The sequence below is a fragment of the Oryza brachyantha genome, chromosome 1 (assembly GCF_000231095.2).
Source record: "Oryza brachyantha chromosome 1, ObraRS2, whole genome shotgun sequence".
In the NCBI taxonomy this organism is placed as follows: Eukaryota; Viridiplantae; Streptophyta; class Magnoliopsida; order Poales; family Poaceae; genus Oryza; species Oryza brachyantha.
The window spans coordinates 8,153,097-8,169,728 of NC_023163.2; the positions used below are offsets into that span (position 1 = coordinate 8,153,097).

Here is a 16,632-nt window from a genome sequence, read left to right on the forward strand (position 1 = left end):
CAATCGCCAATAAAAATTGATTTCCACATTTTGATTTTTTAGGTATAAAAATAAAATCAAATAATATTTTGATTTTTAGCGGGCATCTATAACACGGTTGTACATTCTAATTAGAAATTTAGCCAATTTATTTTGGATTAAATTTACAAGCATGTGATTAGTAGGATTCGAACACATAACTTTCTCTTCACACACATCACATAACCATATCAGTATGAAGCATTTGTTGTTTATATTCAGAATGTTATTGTTTTGATTTCCATGTGTTTCTTTATATTTATATGTATAGATGAGCTCAACATATATTTTGTTTCTTACATTGTTGATGGTGGTTACTTTCATACACATTGAAATATTTATGATCAAATCATTTGAGTAATTGTTGTTTTGGTGGTTTGTGACTAATCGACTTTTTTGGTCTAATCTCTTTTTTTATGAGTTGGTAAATAGGTTTATCCCAAACTCAATACGAGTGATATATTCATTGATGATGGATCATAAACACAATGATGAACCATAAGGAGAACAAGCTATATGTAACATTCTCTCTCCATTTGTATTGATATATTTGTGATCTCCATGTCATTGCTATATGCAAGCTTAATAGGAAAGTGGATTTTCTAGGGTTTTAGATAGCAGCAAAAAATACAACAAATATGAAGGACTTTATAGGACCCTAAACCCTAATGGATTTATGAAAAGTTTAAATTATCAAACCCAAACCTTGGTACTGATTAGGTGAGATGAACCACAAACATCATAAGTTCCCTTTCTTTTGCAAACTTACGTGTTTTTTCTCTTTAACAACTTGTAATGACTAATGAGAGAGTGGTTTGGTAAACTAGTACTATTCATTTGATAAGTTCTCTTTAGCATGATCAACTACATCGTCATGAACCTTGGATGTCATATTCCCTTTTCATAGTAGTCCATTCCATGTCAATAGGCCCATGGATCTAGGTTCGTTAAGCCCCCGAGCTCGCATTGTCGAGTTCCACATCTTTTTAAATACTTTTTAGATCATCCTGCATAATTTCACCCCTTTCTCGAGTACTTGACTTGGATTGATCTTCAAATATTCTTCACCAAAGCTACAACAAGGCTACGATGTGCTCAAGCCCCATTCTTTGGATCTTACGATCCTTGTTTTTGAAATTCTTACTAACTATGTCCGTAAATCATGCACTATTCTCGTAGTTGCGCTAGTAAAGCATCAATATCTAAGTTCTGACATGTCGCCGAGCTCAATCTACTACATCTTGGAGATTCTCGGAGCTTGTTGAGTACTCCCTTTATCTTAAAATATAGCTACCTATGCCACAAATATGACTTAAAATATAACTACCCATCTCTCCTCATCTCAACCGATCACAGCTAACTTCCTTTGGCCTATTGAGGTCTTTTTTACCATTTGGTCATGATCAACTCTTAGGTCCACGATAGATGTTCTCGCAACAGCCTGTAGGGTGTTGCGGAAGCCTTCTGCACTACTACTGCTGCTAGTAGGGTGGTGTGCAAGCCTTGGTTGGGCATGTGGCTACTGCTATGTGCAAGCTTTTTCTCCTCACTAGTCTTACTTCTAATAATGGCCACACCTTTTCTTAGCAATGGATCACTTCCTAACTATGTAGGGGTGAAAACGGGGCGGGTATTTCCCGACCGCCCGCCCGCCCATATTAATTTGGGACAAATTCGGGTCATGTATTCGGGTACCCGGGATTTTACACGGATTTGGAGCCGAATATGGGTATTTTTTTTGGCGGATATGAGATCGGGTTCAGGAGAACAGTACCCGGACGGATACGGATTATCCGGGATATATTGCGGATAATACCCGGATATGTATCCGGATAATTACCCGGTTTAACATGCAGCATTTCTTTTCAGCTTTCAAACTTTCAAGGCCCAAGCCCAACAAGGCGTCACGGACTTAGGGTTTCTCTCACGGTCACGGACTCACGGACTCACGGTCTCTCTCTGCACGCGCTTGGGCGCACAAGCCGACGCAGCGACGCCCGACAGGCGGACTGGCACCGCACACAGAAGCCGCTCGCTGCCGTCCAGCCTCCAGCCCTCGGTCCAGCCTCCGCCTCCCACCGCCGAGGCGCTGTCCTCCTTCGCCCCACCATCGAGTCAGCCACACCTTAATTTCTACTTTAGCTAGAAAAAGAATGTTACACAAATGCAACATTGCATCCCCTAATTAATCAGATCTAAAGCTTATCATATCTACTAACACAGAGAAGAGTAAGTGATCACCTAGTAGCATGCAGCAGCCAGCAGTGTGTTTGCTCTTTCCATTTAGTATTAGAAGTTAGAATATCTGAATATGATTTAAGCACATATTTGTTGTTTTGACTTGATATCCGCATAAATATTCCATGTTAGATCCGAACCCGATTGCAAAATGTGGGTTAGGATATAGGAAAGACGAAATCCAACCGAACCCGACCCGTTTTCACCCCTATAACTATGTGTACTCGTAGTTAACTATCACGTACCCTGAACGGAGCACCGTAATAGATTTGGCACTTTAAAGGAATGATGAAAGTAATTACAGAAAGACTAAGCAATGTCCTCCCGTCCAGACGGGAGGAGTTATGCACAAAACAAAACATCTTCACGCACCCCCACTGCTCCTTCTTCAACCACTTCCGTGAGGACGATGACGTCGCCCGGAGGCTTGCCGCCAACTGCTCCAACAACAGCACACTCGCCTGTACAAACTTGACGTCGCCTCTTCCATGCTCGCGTCGCCGCACACCGTATCCCGTGTGCCGCACCGCTTCCCTCCACCGACGCCGATCTCCACGCCTCGACGCCGCCGGGGCTGACCTTCGTCCACTCTACTCCCCTCCTCTGCCGGCCTCATGGCCAACACCGATCTCTAGCCACCCTCCGTGCCTTTTCAGACTTCACCGCGCTATCTGTTTTTGCCTTGTCGCCCGGCGACGCTCATACGAGATGATACCAGATGATATCAACTAGTATCATGTGGTACCAAATGATATCGGGATGCAACGTGGAGTTTGGTATCCGGTGTGCGAGGTAGTACGGAGGAGCAGCGGCGTGCGGCAAGGTATCGGCGCGAGGCACAACAGAGCAAGGAGGCACAATGGCGAGAGGCGCGGGGTAGGCGTGTGGCACACGACGACGCCCGGAGACGGATGGACATGAGGAGGTGCAGACGCACAGAAGCAGCAGAGGCGCGTGAAACGTAGAGATGCTTTAATATGTCATATTCATTAATCATCCCGTTGCAACGAAATGCCGTGCTGTAGCTAGACTCAAGTAATTAAGCTTCCACGAAAACACTGGATAATCCCATCCAACATGTCGCCCCCACCCCTTGATGGTCGCACGTACGCAAAACCCAACCCGTACCCGACACCTCTAACGGCTCCAAACTCTCAAGTCAACCTCTCCGCTCTACCCCCGCGATCCTTGCCCCTGCCCCCTAACTGCCGATGGCATCCATCCCATCCGGCGGCGGCGGCGGCGGGGGCGCGCACGGCGTCGTCGACGGCGCATCCCCACCCGCGGCGAAGCGGCCCCGCGCGGCGGTGATCACCGACGCCGAGGTCCGCACCGAGTTCGCGCACCACGACCGCGCCGTGGCGCGCCTCAACAACGGCAGCTTCGGCTGCTGCCCGGCGTCCGTGCTCGCGGCGCGGGCGCGGTGGCAGCGCCTCTTCCTGGCGCAGCCCGACGCCTTCTACTTCCACCACCTCCAGCCGGGCCTCGCCCGCTCCCGCGCCGCGGTCGCCGCGGCCGTCGGCGCCGGGGACGCCTCCGAGGTCTCCCTCGTCGACAACGTCACCACGGCCGCCGCCATCGTCATGCAGCACGTCGCCTGGAGCTTCGCGGAGGGGGACTTCGCGCGCGGCGACGTGGTGCTCATGTTCCTCTACACTTACTGCTCCGTCAAGAACTCCATCCACGCCTACGTCGCCCGCGCCGGCGCCGCCGTCGTCGAGGTGCGCCTCCCCTTCCCCGTGGCCTCCGCGGACGCCATCGTCGCCGAGTTCCGCGCGGCGCTCGCGGTGGCCAAGGACGGCGGGCGCCGACGCGTCCGGCTCGCCGTCATCGACCACATCACCTCCATGCCCACCGTCCTCATCCCGGTGAAGGAGCTCGTCGCCATCTGCCGCGAGGAGGGCGTCGACAAGGTGTTCGTCGACGCGGCCCACGCCATAGGGCAGGTGCCCATCGACGTGAACAACATCGGCGCGGATTTCTACGCCAGCAACCTCCACAAGTGGTTCTTCTGCCCCTCAGCCGTCGCCTTCATCCACACCCGCAAGGACGACCCGGTGGCCTCCCAGCTCCACCACCCCGTCGTCTCCAGCGAGTACGGCAACGGCCTCCCGATGGAGAGCGCCTGGATCGGGGTGCGCGACTACAGCGCGCAGCTCGTCGTGCCCGACGTCATCGACTTCGTCAACCGCTTCGAGGGCGGCCTCGAGGGGATCCGCACACGGAACCACGACAAGGTGGTCGAGATGGGCACGATGCTCGCCGACGCATGGGGCACGTTCCTCGGCACGCCGCCGGAGATGTGCGGGAGCATGATCATGGTGGGGTTGCCCGGCGCCCTGGGCATCGGGAGCGAGGACGACGCCGACAGGCTGAGGACGATGCTGAGGAAGCAGTTCAAGGTGGAGGTGCCGCTCTACTACAATTCCAGGGCGGCGGAGGCGCCGCCGGAGATGGTGAAGGACAGCAACGGCGATCCGGTGACGGGGTACGTGAGGATCTCGCACCAGGTGTACAACGTCCGGGAGGACTACGAGGCACTCAGAGACGCCGTCGCTAAGCTCGTCGCCGACGGCTTCACCTGCAGAAAGTTACGGCCTTCTGAGAAGGTACGGTGATCATCTCGCTGAAACATTCCGTTTCGCTGCTTATTGGTTAATTTACTTCTGGTTTTTTTTATTGCTGTGTAATTTACTTTGGTAAAAATTTGCCTGCAACACATTGCGTGTTCTTTGTTGATATGATTGATGTGGTAGCCACTTGCCTGTGCTTAGACATTCATGTTTCTTGAATAATGGGAATGTTTAAACCAAGATTATACAAAACTGTTGGCCGGAAAAGTAGAAGTTACCAATTGAGACATTCAATAATTGCAACTAAAGTAATGCAATTTGAAGTTAACTATACAAGTACTTGATATACAATTAGCAATGTTCCATTTGGTTTTGTCCATCTCTTCAATAAATTATTTGGGGAGCTAGTTCGTTTTCACTTCATCTGCGTCTAGATAATTGTCAAATTCCCATCATATAAAATGATTGCCTTGAAACCACAGCGTGGTTCGTTTTTCCATTTAAACTTGTTAACATCACATCAGGTTATTTTTTGTGGGGTGCATGCACAGCACAATTCCATAATCTACTTGAGAGCCCATTGATCTATCTGTAGACACTGAACAAGAAGTACAGAACATGTGGGTTTGTCAGCACATTTGTATTTACATGCCTGAAAGCATAATTTACTTTACTTTGGTGATAATTGCATTATACTATACTTCCAGGAGATCAGAAATATGGTTTCTAGAATAATGAATACAGTGACACTTATAAGGTACGACTCTGAAGTTCTTCAGTATCGAGTTTAACAAACGATAGCTGACTTTTGATATAGTTACACAATCTGTTCTACCTATCCGTCCGTATATATACTGTGTTTGGGAACAAGACTTCACACATCCCACACTAGCGTTTCTGTACCTCTGATGGAAAGATGCCCTGGACTTCCACTAGCGATACTTGGTGTTCAGTTTTCTGTCCAAAAGCATCTGTTCGTGCCTGATGATAAGGTCGCCACGAATATGGAGATTGCTCGATGCATTCTTGAAAGCATTTTTTGTCCTCTCAGTAGTGCTCACGGCATGGGGGCGTTAAAACTTTTTTCTGCTTTTGCCTGTTGCTTTGCAAATGGAGGGTACCAAAAGGTGCTAATAGTAGAAAGTCGAATGCTTTTGTGTTAGGAGTTTTGGTTACATTGTGTTTGTTGGGCTGCGTATGTATGAAGACGTGTGCGTGACCACTGGCCCAGGCCCATACATTCCTATGGAATTATGCGTTCAAAATTCCCCACGATAGTTCTTCATCACCATTACCCAATACACAATTTTCTGATTCGTCGATTTGAAATTTTCCGATTCATTGATTTCAAATCTCGCCTTTTACTCAAGTTAGAAAAATGAATTCATTTGCTGTACATCATGGATTCATGTTGCAGAGCAAGATAGAACTTTACTGTTCGTTGTAATTATGAAATGCTTCCCGCTTGAACGGGGAAAGGCCACAATTTTTCATGCCACTAAGTCGGCTGCTCATTCAGATCATCAAGGATATTACCCTCTCCTCTAGTCATCTTCTGTATGCATTTCCTAGATTTTTTTCCTTTTGCAAGATTAGTTAAGTCATTTTACTGTTTGTTAATACAACAAAGTAATGGCAGAAGTACTGTTTTAACCCTCATGAAAGCAGTTTCTGAGTTCTAACAGCAAAAACCATGTTTCTGTGATTGTTCTCGTAGCTAACCCTTACTCTAGCCATTGACATACGCATAATGCAAGTGGTTGAAACAAAATATTTGTGCCTAATCACACTGTAGTGAGTAGTACTGACTTTCATGTGCCTATCGGTTGTTGCAGCAAGAAACTCTGCCACATGAGGAATTGACATCCAGCCAGGCAGCCAGCTCTCGCAATGGAAGGCTTCATCACTGAATTGCAATTCTCCATGTACAATTGTCATCTCCTCCTTCAGTTGATTTATTGGGTACATTCTGGAACTGAAAGTCCTGCCGATAACACGCGTTCACGCTGTTCCTCCTCATTTTTGACTTTTTGAGCTGCAAGAATGTAAGAATAACCATAGAGCTTTGCGGCTGTTGTACTTGTTGCAGTGACTGTTGTATTGTTGAGCTTCAGCCCCTGTGAACTCTTTGGGCAAGAATAATAGATCAAACGGGCCAGATCCTATGGCTACTTTACTTGTACAGATGTAATTGGCATTCTTCCATTTTGCATAGAATGGATATCAAAGAACTGTGTTATTTCACTAAGGCAAGTGTCAGGGAAATAGACGTATAACCAAGAATCAGATTTAACGTGGAAAATCCTTTCGGAAAAAAATCACGGCCGCTAACTGACAATATCCACTATGAGGTGATGATTACGATAGCAGGAGAATACACCGGGCCGTCGCACCCTTCCCGTGCAGCTTACAAGGGATATATAAGGGGAAATCAAGGAGTCCTAATAGAAAAAGGCTAACAGAATCCTATTAGAAAACTAATCATATTCATACTCCAAGTAGGAAACGGTTAGGAGAAACCTAGTAGGAAACGAGTAATATAATCCAAATACATTATAGATAATAATTCGGATCATATCTCTAACAATCTTCACCTTGAGACGAATTCCCTTGTAGCATAAAAATTAAAATCACCAAAAACCTCATGTAGATAAAATCACCTTGCGATAAATAGTCTTTTGGACTATACTAAGCACAAACCAAACTTGTGGACAACGAGAACCTCGTTTGTTTTGAATAGGAGCAATGAACCATACTTCAAACTCGCAATGAGAATAAAACTCTAAGCCCGTTGGTATAAATTGATAGAACTCAACAGAGATGCAAAACAAAGCGAAGTACTTGAATCTCCTGATAAACCTCATGAAAAATTAGTCATATGCTCGTAGCAGTTCCTCTGAAATCACGTGATTAAAACATGAGCATTGAGTAATACTTCAAAACTCACCGTAGAATCAAATCCTAAAGTTATTGGTATAAATTGGGGGAACCCAACAGAACAGCGAAACGAAGTATCGAAATCTCCTGGGAAATTTGATCAAAGTGATAAACAGGAACCAAAATCTTCTCGATGAATTGTTTTTCCCTTGCAAACACCAGCTCGTAGAAGAAAACTTTCATCTGAACTTATCATATGTTGAAATTGATCTTGCCATCAAACTTCTCAATGTCTAATTTGGTGAAAAACTTTGAGAAAAATTATAGATCAAAAAATATGATAGAATAAAGAAAGTTCCTTGATACGAAGGCTGATGTGCACGTAGAAAATTCTGGCAAAAATCCTTTTCACTTAAACCAAAACAGGCTTGTTGCTCTCCTTTTCTTCTCGAGAACTGGGCGATGGCAGATCAAAAATTGGCTGCTGTTGCTTCACCAATTTTTGCTTTACACGCATGAGTACACATGCAAAAGGCAAGAAGCAGGAGGTGCCATATGCGACTTGCTGATGTCTTGCTGCCGCTACCGCGCCATACGCGACGATGCGACGAGATGCTGCTGGCCGAAGACGCGCGAGGAGGAACGCATCGGCAGGGTAGATCGGATCGTAGATCGGATCGTGCCCCCGCCTGATAGATCAGATCTTCCAACCGATAGCTCTGATACCACTTGTTAGGGAAATAAACGTATAACCGAGAATCAGATTTAACGTGAAAAACCCTTGCGGGAAAAAACCACGGGTGCCACCCGGCAATATCCACTATGAGCTAATGATTACAATAGCTGAAGAATACACCGGGCCGTCGCACCCTTCCCATACAGCTTACAAGGGATATATATAAGGGAAAATCAAGGAGTCCTAATAGGAATAGACTAATAGTATCCTGCCGTGCGAGGAGGAAGGATAGGTGGCTGCATTTTGAAGTGGAAGAGACGTTTATAACTTACTCCTTTCGTCCTAAAATATAACTATTTTTATTTTTTACTATAATTTTTAACTCTTCGTCTTATTTTTAAAAAAATTACGATTAATATTTTTATTGTTATTAGATGATAAAATATAAATAATATTTTATGTGTGACTGAGAAAGTACAAATAAATACTGCTTCATATAACACATGTTACATATACAAGACAACAAAGTCAGCTGTGCAAATCGGTACATATAGGGTTTTAGTATAAAGACACTTGCCAATAAAACCACACACACACAAGAAGTTGGCCGGCCTAAACGAGAGTTTTGTCCACACAAAAAGGCCCGCCTGACCAAATCCTCCCTGACAAGGAGATCGACCCAACAAAACCAACGAACCCTGCAGCTGCGAACCGCCTCGGTTAACACTAGAGACGAGTAGAGCAAAAATGTCAACGGGTTTGGGTTTTTTTTTTTTGGCACATTCCCCGATGCTTCTCTTCACCCCCGCCGCCTCTATCGCCCTACCCTAGCTAGCCGCGCAAGGATTTCTCCCATGTCTTCAAACCCCTGAGGGTGGTATAGCAACCGATCGAGAGGGAGGGGGACGCGCTGGCCGGAGTAGCAGAAGGCTGTTGATCGCCGGAGGGTGGCCGCGGGGGTGGGGAGCTAGGGTTGGTGGGATCATGAAGGTCGGTCGATCGGATCGATCAATCCCCCGGTGGCCGTGGTGTGTTGATTTCCTTCCTCCTCCTCCTCCTCCTGTTTCCTTTTTCATGTTTCCTGTTCTGAACTTGTGGTGTGGGCGGGAGAGAGCTTTCGGGGGTTTTCAACTTTCATGAGCCTCCGCCATAATAAATCTTATGGTGAGGTTCGGTTTTGGAATCGTGGGATCTCGAATCATCATGCCCACTGTGATCTCTCCGAATCGTAAGATACCTAAGATCCACGTAGAGCTTGCTTATCTCGGCTATACCACCATTGGATTTTTGACAAAATTTCCTGCTAGATTCTAGAAGGGAATATAGTACGTATGTGCTTTTCGCGATGACCAAGGTTTTCAGCAACAGTAGCTCGCTTTGAAATTGGGTCTGTACTTTTTTGTTGTCACCCTGAAGTTTAGGGTTAGGTCCTGAAAGTTACTTGCGTTAATAACCCGGGCAACCTCAGCGTTCATGACAGTGACAAAAGCTGATAAATTCAGAGAGCCAGTAGGTTTTTTCTAGATTGTCATGAGCGATTCTGTCGACAGAGTTGGCGCTTCTTGGTCACCTAATAAACAGCACAGGTGTTTTTTGAATCAGATCTTTCAACCAGCACAGCTTCAAGCAGGTCGGCAGGTCACCAAGAAAATTATATGCTCCTGCCGATGCTTCCTTCAGCTCTGCTCTTTCAGACATGAGGTTTGTTATATCAGTATTTCTATCTATGAAGTTCAATCAAGTTTCTTTCATCTTGCTAGCTGAGGATGACATATTAACATGGCATGATGAGATTTGAGTTCCACGGTGCATCTTTCTGATGGGTTCATCCTTTCTTGTGCAGTTCCACCTTCAGTAGTTACTTGCAAGGTAGAAAAATGGATCTCCATGGAAAAGGAAAAACAGGGGCAACCACATGAGAGGTATCATAATCATCATCTATTTGGTATCTATGATCCGTGTTACATATATATATATATATTTATGAATTAAATATATATGTTAAGGACCAACTTGTTGCATTTACATTTGGTCCTTACTATTCTGTATATCCATTCCCTCTTGGCTATAAGCAGTTATGTATGCCATCAAAAGAGGAACAAAGACTAGCACCTGCAGTATTACACAGCGTGCCAGTTCTGTTAATATATATTCAGCAGACACTTTGCAGGAGCCTTACTACCTGCTATGAAGAGGCTGCTGAATGAAGGGCGACGAGGGAGGCGTAGGCGCCATCCTTGATGTTCATCAAGGTATCGTGCTTTCCCTTCTCGATGATCACTCCATTCTTGACGACCGCGATCAAATCTGCGTTTTGTATCGTGGTCAAACGGTGAGCCACGATCACGGTTGTCCGGTTGACCATCACTCTGTCCAGTGCGTCTTGAACCACCCTCTCGGATTCGGCATCCAGTGCACTGGTTGCTTCATCCAGCAGAAGGATCTTAGGATTCTTCACAATTGCGCGCGCGATTGCAATACGCTGCTTTTGGCCTCCAGACAACTGAGCTCCCCGCTCTCCAACCATTGTGTCATACCCCTGCAAATTTCAGGTAACACAAATCTTTAAGAAAAAAAAGTTTCTGGTACTTAATCAGATAGCTAAACTAGTGGAATAGATAGTAACCTGATGCGAAGAACTAATGAACTTGTGAGCGTTTGCCAATTTGGCGGCTTCAATGATTTCCGACTCTGTTGCTTGTCCCTCCTTCCCATAAGCAATATTTGCTCGTACAGTGTCGTTGAAGAGGGCTGGTTCTTGACTCACCAGGCCCATTTGTTGCCTCAACCACTTTAGCTGAAACTTCTGAATGTCCACACCATCTAGCAGTATATGCCCTACGTCAGGATCATAAAACCTCTGAAGCAATGAAATTGCCGTTGATTTTCCACTGCCACTCTCCCCAACAAGTGCAACAGTCTGATGGAAATGATTCAGATAGTTAGCTTTAGTGAGCATAAACACTTTGAATCTAAAGAGGTTCTTGTATGTTTGGACGATTTCTTACCTTCCCAGAATGAATTGTCAAGCACAAGTCTCGGAATATCTCAACATCTGGCCTGGTAGGATACCTGAAGCTAACATGCTGGAACTCAATATTGCCGTGCAGTGTTTCGACAGTTACCCCTGCATCCTCACTTGGGTCTATCCTAGACTTACGATCCACAATTGCAAATATCGAAGATACAGCTGATTTTGCTTTGGAAGAATCCGATGTAAGTGTACTTGATTGTGACACCCCAATTGCTGCCATAGCAAGAGCAAGAAAAACCTGCAATCAGATGGAAAAATCATAAGATTTCTTCATTTCAAAACTATGTGAGCAGTGTTAAAAGTTTAAATCTTAAGCAGCTGAAGTTCAAGTTCTAGCAATACCGCCATGGTACATAATACTTACCCTGAAAACTTTAGGAAACGTTGTCTTGTTTTCCTCAACAAGCCGAGCGCCAGCATAAAAGCTAGCTGCATATACACCAAATAGCAAGAAAAAGGAAACACCAAACCCAATCCCACTTATAATCCCTGTTCTAATTCCTGTCCTTAAGGGACCTTCACATTTCTTCTTATACAAATCCATAACCTTTTCTTCTGCTGAGAAGGAGACTACGGTTCTTATACTGCTTACTGCATCATTTGCCACTTGACTTGCCTCCTCATACATCATCTGCATATAAAGGTATCCAAGTCAATTTTTGCAGAAATAATCAGCAATCAAAATAAACATTCTAGTAGAGTACAAACCTTCGCATCTGCACTGAAACCCTGAATGAACTTCATCTGGATCCATCCATTTAGACCAATGAGTGGTATTAAAGCTAAGATGATGAGTGATAATTCCCAGTTTGATACAAAGGCAATGACTAAACCAGCTATCAAAGTTGTTGTGTTTTGTACAACTAATTGAAGTGCATCACCCACAAGTCCCCTAACTTTAGCTGCATCAGCTGATAGCCTTGCACCAATTGCTCCACTTGAGTTTTCTGGGTGATCAAACCATTCGATCTCCATATTTACCACCTTCTCAAATGTCATCAGTCTTATCCTTTTGATCAACCTGCAACCAGCTATAGAGAAAAGGTACGAACTGACTGGAAGTGACAAAAAGTATACTGCGCCAAACACCAAGAACATGGATGACCAGAACTGTGAATCTTTCCTCAGCAGATGAGGGGGCTCATAGAATGCTTTGATCACATTTGACAGTAGTATAGCAAAGATAGGGAAGATTACTCCACTGATGACTGATGCAACAGAACCCAGTATGAGGACTGGAATTTCTGGTTTGTTCAGAGAGGCAAGACGACTTAGAGGCACATCCTGTGGCATCTCATCACATAGTTTATCAGATGAACCATCCTGAATATCGATCCCTAAGGGCATACCAAATGGTACAGAGAATGAATGGTGGCTGTTATCACGGGATGACCTCCGACTGCGGCTAGCAGACTGATTTATAGACAATTGTTTGCCTGAACGAGCTCCAGAGTCACCCTTCCGGTCAGATTTGTCCTGCCGATTTGCTTCCTGCAGCCTTATCAGTTGGCTGTAAGCTCCCTCAGGATCCTTTAGAAGCTCATGGTGTGGACCTGAACAAAATGTGAAATGTTTAATTAAATATGCAACAAGCAACTGGGAACTAAAAAAAAACTGATGCTTTTGATAATTGGTATGAGTCTGTTTTGAGAATTTTACCCTTTTCCACTAATGTTCCTTGATGAATGACAGCAATGGTGTCAGCATTTCTAACTGTGCTCAAACGGTGTGCAACTATGACAGTTGTTCTGTTAGTCATGACCCTGTCAAGAGCTTCTTGCACAATCCTCTCAGACTCAGCATCCAGAGCGCTTGTAGCTTCATCCAACAGTAGGATCCTTGGATCTTTTAAGATTGCTCTTGCTATGGCAATTCTTTGCTTCTGCCCACCAGAAAGCTGTGTCCCATGCTCACCAACTGAAGTATCAAGACCCTGTGAATATCGGCAGGGAAAAGGATCAATATGTTATGCCCAATGATCTACAGTTCTGAATATGGAAAATGAAAAACTTGCAAGAGTAGACTTCTGACCTGAGGCATTTTATCTATGAATTTAGAGGCATTAGCAAGCTCAGCTACAGCCCTAATTTCTTGATCGGTCGCGTTGTCTTTGCCATAAGCTATGTTTTCCTTTATGCTAGCAGCAAATAGGACTGGTTCTTGGCTGACAAGGCCGATTTTACTTCTGATCCACCTAAGCTGGAATTCTTTGAGATTCACACCATCTATGAGAACATTACCAAGCTGTGGGTCGTAAAACCTTTCAATTAGGCTGATAACTGTTGATTTACCACTCCCACTCTGACCAACCAATGCAACTGTTGTGCCACTAGGTATTGAAAGGGAGAAACCTCTGAATATTTGCTCATCAGGCCTAGTTGGGTAGGAGAAATATACATCCCTAAACTCAATATCCCCTCGAATGTCATCGAGCTTCATTCCTGTTGTGCTGTATGCATCGATCTCTGGTTTTCTGTTTATTGTCTCAAACATTTTGTACGCAGCAGCCTGCCCACCTGCAAAAGCTTTCATGCTTGGTGATGCCTGCCCCAGTGCTCTGTTGAATACAGCAACAAAATAGTCAGCCTCTGGCACCATATAATCACTATGCTTGGTCAATTTAAACTTAAGCACAAACTGGGTGCCATCAATAAAAATGAAAGTGAAAAGTACAAAAATCACCAAAAAAGCAGTACATGAACCAATGAATTTTTACAGCAGAAAACTATTTAATGTACTTTATCAACCGGATATATTCTTCAAGTTCCTTTAGCATCATCTATTTTGCTGAACATGTAAATCATATTGGATAATGCTGGTGGGAGTTGGTAGTTAGGTAGTACGAGACTTGAAACAAAAGGGAGATAAGTCTACTAATCACTTGCTATTGGTCAAACACCCAAAGTCCGTTAACCTATTTACCCAAGATAAAGTGCGATCACCATCTCCAAAAAAAAGGTATGTACTGTAGTTTGTGCTTGTGGCCTAACACGTCGAAATCATCATAATCACAAAACTTTAGCTGTTGTAACTTCCCTTGTGTCCATTCCTAAAAGAGGAATTTGGAACTTGGAAGTACATGTTTGGACTAAACATTCTGATCACTTCCACATCCACCAAGTGATTTAGGAGGATACCCTGGAAGATAGGAACCATAATTTTAACTAATTTCTAAAAAACCGAAACTGGTGGCAAAGTACAAATTTCAACCATGGTCAAACTATGTCTGCATTTCAGGGATGGTTTTCCAAGCATTTGGACAAGATCACTCAGCAAGGACGCACAGCAAGAAAGATCACCGAGACTATTTTCAGCAACAACTGAATCAGAAACTTACAGAGAGCCGGTTAGCACTGCGAAGATGACATTCATGACCTTGGCGCCGGTGTACCCCTTGAGCAAGATGAGCTTGGCACCGTACCATATCCCCAGCGAGTAGCCGCAGAAGAGGAGCACCATGACCGTGCCCATGCCGAGCCCCGCGGCGAGGCCCTCCCGGACGCCGGACTTGTAGGCGCTTTTCAGGGACTTGCTGTACTTCTCCACCGCCTGCTTCTCCCCCGTGAAGGATGCAACCTGCGGTGGTGCCCCAAGCTTTGCCGCATTAGTGGGGAGAGCTTCATCACAATCACAATCCGGTGTGCACCTTTTTCGCTTTGGATGCTGTGATGCATACCGTTCTGATGGAGCCGATGGTCTGCTCCACCACCACCGACGACTCGGCGTAGGCCGCCTGGCCGAGGGACGCCATCTTGGCCACGACGTTGGACATGACGGCCCCCGCGACGACGAGCGGCGGGATGGTCGCCATCATGACCAGGGTGAGGAGCCAGCCCTGGGCGAAGGCGACGATGAACCCGCCCAAGAACGTCACCACCAGCTGAATGAACTTGCCAACCTGCAACCCAAACCAAAACCAATCAGCTCGTGAGCACCCAAGGGCGGAGAGCGAGCGTGTGTGTGGTAGTGCCATGGCCATGGTGGTGGTGGTGGCTGACCTTCTCGCCCATGGCGTCCTGGATGAGCACCGTGTCGCCGGACATCCTGCCGACGACCTCGCCGGTGCTGGTGTACTTGTCGAAGAAGGCGATCTCCTGCCTCAGGATGGTCTTGAGGTACAGGTTCCGTATCCGCGCCGCCTGCCGCTCGCCGGTGATCATCCAGCACGTCACCTCTGGCACCAAACCCGACACGGTCAGCCTCGGCGGTGATCTTTTCCGGCGACCGGAGGTCGCAAGCGTAGAGGAGCAAGTTTTCTACTTACGGACGAAGGAGGCGACGGCGGAGGCGATGGCGAGGTAGATGAACTCGAGCGAGACCATGGAGACCCGCTCGACGACGTCGTGGATGCCGAGCGCGCCGCCGAAGGCGTCGATGAGGTTGCCGAACAGCACCGTCATGAACGGCATCGCGGCGCCATTGGCCACGGCCCCCAGCGTCCCCAGCAGCATCAGCGCCGCGTCCGCCTTGTCCGCGAACGCGAACAGCTTGTGGAACGGCACCCGCGACGCCGTCGCCTTCGCCGCCGCCCCCGCCCGCTCTCCCCTCGCCGCGCCATTGCCGCCCTTGCCGCCGCCATTCCCCGGGGGGCTCGAGTCCGACGGGCCGACGGCGGCCGACGCGCTCGCCTCTGCGTCTCTCCAAGACTCCGGCATGGCCACCGTCCCCCCAAGATTCGCAGCTACCTCTCCCTCCTCCTCCACCGCCGCCGCCGCTGCTAGATTGGGCACAGCAACAGCAACCGGAGCGCCGAGCTGCTCTTCTTCAACCGCCGGCTAATCCCACCTAGCTCCTGCATACCAGCACCTCACCTGCCATGCCACAGCCCAATAAATGCTCCCACATTAGCCGGATTCATCCATCCATCCACCACAACTGTAACCACAACAAGAACAAGAACACCAACCCAAGCCTACAAATCTGAATCTAGCAACCGAGCCGATCAGTTCAGATCAACACCCCCAATCTACTACTAGTAACCAAGAAACCACAAGCAGCTGATTTTATAGCAGGAGGTGGATGGAGGAGGTGATTGGGAGTAGCTAAGCTGGAGAAGAAACAGCACCAGCAGCAGCAGCAACCAACCGAGTGCAAAAGTTGGCAGCTTTCGCATTTGCCGCCGCACAAAGAAGCAGCAGATGCCACTATACGGCAAGCAGGGTAAAGGAAGAAGGAAAAGAAAAAGGGAGCCGGTGAAAAAGGTGAAGAAACTGAAA

The 16,632-nt window shown here is 46.5% G+C and overlaps 2 protein-coding genes and 1 long non-coding RNA gene across 5 annotated transcripts; 2 read left to right on the forward strand and 1 right to left on the reverse strand.

Annotated features, from left to right (window-relative positions):
- Positions 1 to 3,510: 3,510 nt before the first annotated feature.
- Positions 3,511 to 7,011, forward strand: LOC102718687 (putative L-cysteine desulfhydrase 2; the record flags this gene model as incomplete). Its single annotated transcript, XM_006644020.2, is given in 3 exon segments — positions 3,511 to 3,535; positions 3,538 to 4,865; positions 6,665 to 7,011. Coding segments are annotated over 3 exon segments (1,428 nt in total), but the record flags the coding sequence as incomplete, so codon positions are not given.
- A 2,050-nt stretch (positions 7,012 to 9,061) lies between these two features.
- On the forward strand, positions 9,062 to 14,760 carry LOC107305324. 3 transcript variants are annotated; one of them, XR_005812472.1, is made up of 4 exons: positions 9,062 to 9,410; positions 9,969 to 10,083; positions 10,226 to 10,304; positions 10,542 to 10,633. It is a non-coding gene; the product is annotated as an uncharacterized LOC107305324 (long non-coding RNA). The 3 variants fall into 3 exon arrangements; XR_001551456.2 differs by lacking the exon at positions 10,542 to 10,633 and adding an exon at positions 14,654 to 14,760 and having other exon boundaries at positions 9,068 to 9,410; positions 9,985 to 10,083; XR_005812469.1 differs by having other exon boundaries at positions 9,068 to 9,410; positions 9,985 to 10,083.
- On the reverse strand, positions 10,307 to 16,095 carry LOC102713229 (ABC transporter B family member 21-like). Its single transcript, XM_015842537.2, has 11 exons — positions 15,681 to 16,095; positions 15,415 to 15,590; positions 15,093 to 15,314; positions 14,754 to 14,992; positions 13,448 to 13,973; positions 13,076 to 13,349; positions 12,125 to 12,969; positions 11,781 to 12,047; positions 11,391 to 11,654; positions 11,009 to 11,302; positions 10,307 to 10,921 (listed from the first exon to the last, which is right to left on the reverse strand). Exons 1-11 carry the CDS (start codon positions 16,069 to 16,071, stop codon positions 10,568 to 10,570), a joined length of 3,852 nt encoding a protein of 1,283 aa, XP_015698023.2. The 5' UTR covers positions 16,072 to 16,095; the 3' UTR covers positions 10,307 to 10,567.
- Between the last annotated feature and the right edge of the window lie 537 nt (positions 16,096 to 16,632).